Genomic DNA, 6685 nt, shown 5'->3' with positions numbered 1-6685 from the left:
AGGCCCAGAAATCAGGATTTTAAAAAGATTCCCAGGTGATTCTAATGTGCAGCCAAGGTTGAGAACCACTGCTATAGGAGTATAGAGGATAAAACTTGTCATCTTTAAATAGAAAACACCTGGAAATGTCTGGCATTACCTCTCATGGTGGCATGAGAGAACACCATATTACATATGACTAAATAAAGAACATGTATATTTAGAAAGTGAATTGTATTAAATTCCTTTAATTTCAGCAATCATTCCGTCCAAGATTCCTTGGTGTGGCTGAACAATTACACAATGAAGGTTTCAAGGTATGTAAATTTTTTACAAGTTGTTTTCTGTCAGCATTGAACTCTCCACAAAAGAAATATTGAAACATCTTAGAGAATTAAATAGATCAAAATATATCCTAACTTAATAGTTTCATATCTTCAGTGGAATCAAATAATTAGAAAGACTAGTTTTACCTTTAAAAAATGTATTTTTATTGATTTCAGAGAGGGAGAGAGAGAAACATCAATGGTATGCCCCCTATTGGGGATCGAGCTTACAACCCAGGCATATCCCCTGCTATTGATTTCAGAGAGGGAGAGAGAGAAACATTAATGGTATGCCCCCTATTGGGGATCGAGCCTACAACCCAGGCATATCCCCTGCCTGGGAATCAAAACATGACCTCCTGGTTCATAGGTTGACTGGGCTAGTTTTAAGGTTTAGTACATTTATCACAAATGTAGAAAGTTTAGCTTATACAGAATTGGGACGCAGTTCCAATGCATTTCCATATATTTCCTCTTTTTCATTTAGCTGTTCCCATTTGTAGTCGTAATTTCCAGCTGTTACAGTTATAGGCAAAACTTCTTGCTGTAGTAGTGTCAACAATAAACATAAAGGAAAAAAACCTTCTTTGCTTGAATACATTTACACAAAGCCTGGTTTAGTTATTCAATTTTTTATCACAGCAAATAATGCAGAAATATTTGAAGTGCCCATGACTCCGGGCAGTGAGTCTAAATCTGTATTCATGGGATCATATTGCTTCTCATATTCATCAGTTTCTTCTCCTTTATGTTCCAAGTGACACGTGTGTCCCAGCAGGCTTTTTTGCTTCCTGAAAGCCTTTCTTGTGATCCAGTAACTGACTTTTCCATTTTAATCACAGCTCTTTGCCACAGAAGCCACGTCAGACTGGCTCAATGCCAACAATGTCCCTGCCACCCCAGTGGCCTGGCCGTCTCAGGAAGGACAGAATCCCAGCCTCTCTTCCATCAGAAAGTAAGAACTGGGCAGAATTGTCTGAGATAAGGAAACAGATAGAGGATCAACTTTGGGAACCAGTGTGTTAGGAATACTTCATCTTACCCCCGTGCAAGTCTTCTATACGTCCTCTTGGGCAACCAATTTCAAATGAGTGAATTTGTGGATGATAGTAAAGTTTCATTCTTGTGAACTCTGCTATCACTATGAACACATAATGCCATATGTGTACATGGTGATACGTAGCATCTTCAAAATAGTTCCTAGTAAGGGTGCTTTCCTTGACAGACACTGATGTCTCAAGTGATGAGAATCATGGGCATGAAGACTGTAACACAGAACTTTATCTTTCACGTCAAACTTATATTATGTATATGTGTGTATGTCAAGTACAAGTTTGACCAGCTGTCTTTCACTGAGGTTATGCTTCAATGACTCAGTCAGCTGCTTGAGCACTTGCCACATGTAGAAGACTCAGATGAGAGCTATGATAATGTCAGTCATTGGATTACTTAGTTTGCTATTCTTTGATCAGGTGGGTGTCTATGCCTTAGGCTAGATTTCTAAGACATACTAATTCAGCACGCTGTGTGAGCCTTCCAGAACACCATTACATAAACACAGAACTATGTGGCATAGGCACATAGGAGATAATTCTCAGGGATATTACACCTCATTGAATGGCTAAATCACACCAAATCTATGCACTATACTATTTGTTAGAGCTCCTAAGAAGGTAGCTATAAATCATTATCGAATTAATAAAAGGGCAAATTTTTCAGACCTTAGTTAGACTTCCAGTGATGTTATAAGCTCTCGCTTAGAGCTTTGTAAAACAATAATTAGCATTACTTCATGCCTTTGACATTTAAATGTCTCCTTTGTGTGTAGCAGCCCAGCAAGAGAATGTGAAATGGTTTGACTCAGAATCAGGTGACATGCATTCTCATACCATCACCGGAGAGGCAGGGGGATGCAGGCATGGAAGTAAAGTTAATCTGGGAGTGGAAATATGGGGTGGGGTGGACTTCAACTCTGGGGAATCACCTCCTTGTAAAATAATTAAATACCTGTCAAATTACCAATTCTTACTATGGATAGATAGCATTTTAAAGAGAAAACCAACCTTTCCATTCATTTTGTTAGACTTTAACCAGAATTCTTTCAAGAGTGCAATAATAAAATTATAACTCCCCAAATAGTGTAATGTGAACATTTACTTTGAGGAGGACAAATGGCAGTCAGCTCAGTATGGCATTGATTCAAATGGCTAAGAGAGTTATTTACGTTAGTATTTTAGAATTAATTATAAAATATACATGGTCACCTGCAAGCTTTTGTTTGTTTTGTTCATCCTTCCAGACTGATTAGAGATGGCAGCATTGACCTGGTGATTAACCTCCCCAACAACAACACCAAGTTTATCCATGATAATTATGTGATTCGGAGGACAGCTGTTGACAGTGGGATTGCTCTCCTCACTAATTTCCAGGTATATCCTTTTTCTCAAATACAGGCTGCATGAGGATTTTTATTTTTGTGCCTCCCTTAAGAGTGTTTATCGATCTATGCACATCTCTCTCCTACCCTTCTTGTAACATTCAGAATGGAGAAGAATTTCTAAATAGAATCTAAAATAATGATGCAATTATGGTAGGTCATGGCCTAACTGAGACAGCTGGTGATCAAGCAATTGAGATAATCAAAAGCCATGGATAGCCATAGCTCTCTCATTACTCATACAATTATCCTTTAAATAAGAAGTGTGGTGTGGCATGGAATCAAGATACAAACTTTTATTCCATTGTGTCTAAGTGAAAGCCACCCCATAAAAGCAACAGGTTAATGATTGAAGATCCAAGATATATGCAAGCACTTGTTCAATTCACAGAAAATGATCGCATGAGGCATGTTCAGTTCTGTGTGGACGTGACTCCTCAAGTTCTTTATTACAGGGAAAGACTATTCTTTGAGACTCATTATCTTTCTGCCCATCATATTTTTTCCCTGGGTCAGTTTCAATTCCTATTCAGGGGGTGAGGAGTGGGGAGGGTGGTGGGATAAACTCACTCATGGTGATGTCTGAAATATAGCAGAAAGTCCCCCTTACATAAAAGAAAAAAATTTCTTTATTTCATCTCATGCCCCTTTAAAAATTGGGAGCAGAAACTGACTTTTCACGCCTGCTTCATTAAACATTCACTTTCATATCATCTGGGTTGCTAAGACTCCTACGCTTACATTTTCAGGTGACCAAACTTTTCGCTGAAGCCATACAGAAATCTCGCACGGTGGACTCCAAGAGTCTTTTCCACTACAGGCAGTCCAGTGCTGGGAAAGGGGCATAGAGAAGTGGACGCCGGCTCCATCCCCAAACCAACCGCAGCCACATTTTATCCCGAGGAACTGATTCCCAACTTCCTTTCCCAGAGATGAATGTTGATACCAAACCTTATTTCAGTTTACTCATTTATGCCTTAATGTTCTTTCCTGTCACCATTAAATTGTCGTCAGCCTTGCATAGAGTCCTTCCTCAGTCACTTGTTCTTCTCGAGAATGCATCTCTCTGCTAGTGCCTTATTTCCGGTGGCCAAGCTTTCCCACGTGCTTACTTGCAGCTAACATTTTTATGGTGCTGATGAATGATAATCAAGGTAGAAGAAGTTGCTGCTCTGTCTTCTGAACTCTTTCTATGTCAACTTCACAGACACTATTGTCGTTTATCAATAGCAGCTGCCACCTCAGGACCCTTTCACCAGGCACAATACTCTAGAGCTTTGTTAAAATGAAGCCTGGATTTAATTTATGAAGCCCTTCATCCTGATGTTTGTTTATTGCTCCTTTTTAATAATCATTCTATCTGGTTCATCCAGGAATATCATCCTTCCTCCCCTCGGTACTGAATTTGAGAAGTGTGACAGAGGTCTTTAAGCAATAAATTTCTTTAAAAGACACTAGTTTGCAGTTTTGGGTTTTGGAGGATGTCAGCAAAGGGTAGATACCGCTGAGGTGGTTTTATTCCTGTTGTTCTTTGGAATTTTAACCTGAGCCAACTGAAATCTTCAGATTTATGCCATTTCCCTGCCCTCCCCACTTCCTGCCAATTTTGGATACACTTGGGTGTTACATTCATTCCCTTCAGATTATGGATTCTGATGATCTACTGAGGCCCACACTGCACTGTGAGTTCCACACATTTTAGGCACAAGGTCCCCTTCCCATCTGCATATAAGAAAAGCCCTTCCTTAAGGCAGCCTTTGTATCTTTAACCTTTTTGTGTTATTACAAGTGCTTTAATTGTGAACTTTTAAATAAAATACTGTTAAGAGGCAATGACATTGTACTCTTGCATTTATTTACTTATTTTATGTTGATGTATCTGATGAACAGGGTTTGAGGCCAAATAATATCACTTTTTCTTTTTTCTGTACAAAGAAATATAGGGTATGAACAAATGAATATCTATACTAGTAATATGCTAATTAGACCAGATAGACCGGATGTCCTTCCAGACGTCCTTCCGGACAAAGCCATGATGGTGGGGGCGGAGGCAGAGGTGGTTAGGGGCGATCAGACAGGCAGGCAGAGTGGTTAGGGGCGATCAGGCCAGCAGTCAGAGGGATTAGGGGCAATCAGGCAGGCAGACAGGTGAGTGATTAGGAGCCAGCAGTCCCAGGTTGTGAGAGGGATGTCCGACTGCCGGTTTAGGCCCAATCCCTGCAGGACATCCCCCAAGGGGTCTCAGATTGGAGAGGGTGCAGGTCAGGCTGAGGGACCCCCCTTCCCCCATGCACAATTTTCATGTACCAGACCTCTGGTTAAAAATAATGAAGCCTAGGCTGTTGCATTGTTTTTCTTGTCTCCCTCTGGTTTATAAGACTCATTAAAAATTTTAAAAGGAAATCTTTTGAGACAGCATGGATAGACCAGGAGAGCATTATGCTAAGGGAAGTAAGCCAGTCAGAGAAAGACAAGTAGCATATGATCTCACTTATATGTGGAACCTAATGAACAAAACAAACTGACAAAACAGAAACAGAGGCATGGATGCATGGAACAGACTGACAGCTGTCAGAGTGAGGGGAGTGGGGGAACTAGATGAAAGAAGGTGAAGGGATTGGCCAAAGAACATGTATGTATAACCCATAGATTCAGACAACAGTGTAGTGATGACTAGAGGGAAGGGGGACCAGGGGTGGGTGGAGGTGGGCAAAGAGGATGGAAAATGGGGACATCTATAATAGTGTCAACAATAAAGACAAAGAAAAAAATTATTATGTGGTTATGTGATTATATACCACCTTTGATCCAGATCCTTGCAAATATGTAGTTACAACCACATGCTGACTAAAGATTGCCACACACATATAATAAACCGTTCAATAACTAGCCTGTTATGGAGAAAAGTACTTGGATCCAAACAGAGGATCATCCATATTGCCTGGTGGAGACAATACCAATTACCACGGTGATACCATATCCTAGAAATACCTCCTACAATGTGACTTTATGAAGGTCTTAAGATAATGATGACATAATAGCTTATATCCCTTCTGTCTCAGGCTGAAATCAAGGTTTTACACTTTAATATAGACCTACATGAAGGCTTTTCAAATTCAATTTCTCCTTCTCTCCCCCTTGCTATCACTGTGAGATCTTCATTACTTCTTCCCTGCAATACCAGAATAATGTATTCCCTGATCATCCATTCCTTTACCTGAAAATATTTAATACATTTCTGCAATGTTTAGTGTGGCTATCCCACGATCCCTCCTACTCCTATTATTCTCGGGCTTTTCTGATAGTATACTACTTGTCACCATCATACCACAGCACTACCATAACATGAGGAACACCTGCTATTCATCAGGCATGTCTAACTTAGCATGAAGTAACCCATTTAATCTTCAAAATATCCCTCTGAGTAGGTGCTGTCATATTCCATATTATAAATTAAGAAACTGAGGCATACATGACCAAGTCACACAAAATCTGTCTCATTTTTATGTCTTATATGCTAATGAAGATAGACATGTAAAAAATCATTTCTCACAGTGAAGAGAATACTTAACTGGCTTGAAGAGATCAGGGAAAGGATTTTCTGGTGAAATGGACTACTGTGTTGTCTTGAACAGCGTGTCATAGTTCCTTGGGCAGATTAGAGGATAAGGGTATTCAGTTGAGGAAATGAGTAGTTTGGCATGGTTGGATCTCAAGGTATGTGTGGAGAGAAAGTGCTTGGGGCAGGTGTTGAGATGGATTCTTAATTGTGCATATTTAAACCACATGGAAGTTTTAAGACATTTTATTTGAAAATAATTTTGGACTTAAAAATGCAAAAATATAGTACCGCCTTTACCCAGACTTACCTATTGGTAACATTTTACTCTATTTGATTTATTATTGCTTGTTCTATCTATCATCTATCTCTCTACATCAGTGG

At 39.6% G+C, this 6685-nt stretch overlaps 1 protein-coding gene across 1 annotated transcript in view; it reads left to right on the top strand.

Moving 5' to 3' along the window:
* CPS1 (carbamoyl-phosphate synthase 1, mitochondrial) overlaps positions 1-4171 on the top strand; it is a 111656-nt gene extending 107485 nt beyond the window's left edge. The window contains exons 35-38 of the mRNA XM_005874179.2: positions 237-296; positions 1148-1260; positions 2605-2734; positions 3492-4171. Of these exons, the coding sequence (XP_005874241.1) occupies positions 237-296; positions 1148-1260; positions 2605-2734; positions 3492-3590 (402 nt within the window). The 3' untranslated portion in view covers positions 3591-4171. The remainder of the gene's footprint in view (positions 1-236; positions 297-1147; positions 1261-2604; positions 2735-3491) is intronic.
* Positions 4172-6685: the final 2514 nt, after the last annotated feature.

Source organism: Myotis brandtii, unplaced genomic scaffold (genome assembly GCF_000412655.1).
Source record: "Myotis brandtii unplaced genomic scaffold, ASM41265v1 scaffold43, whole genome shotgun sequence".
In the NCBI taxonomy this organism is placed as follows: domain Eukaryota; kingdom Metazoa; phylum Chordata; class Mammalia; order Chiroptera; family Vespertilionidae; genus Myotis; species Myotis brandtii.
The sequence above is the reverse complement of the archived record's forward strand: the minus strand, read 5'-3'. Positions and strand labels throughout refer to the sequence as shown.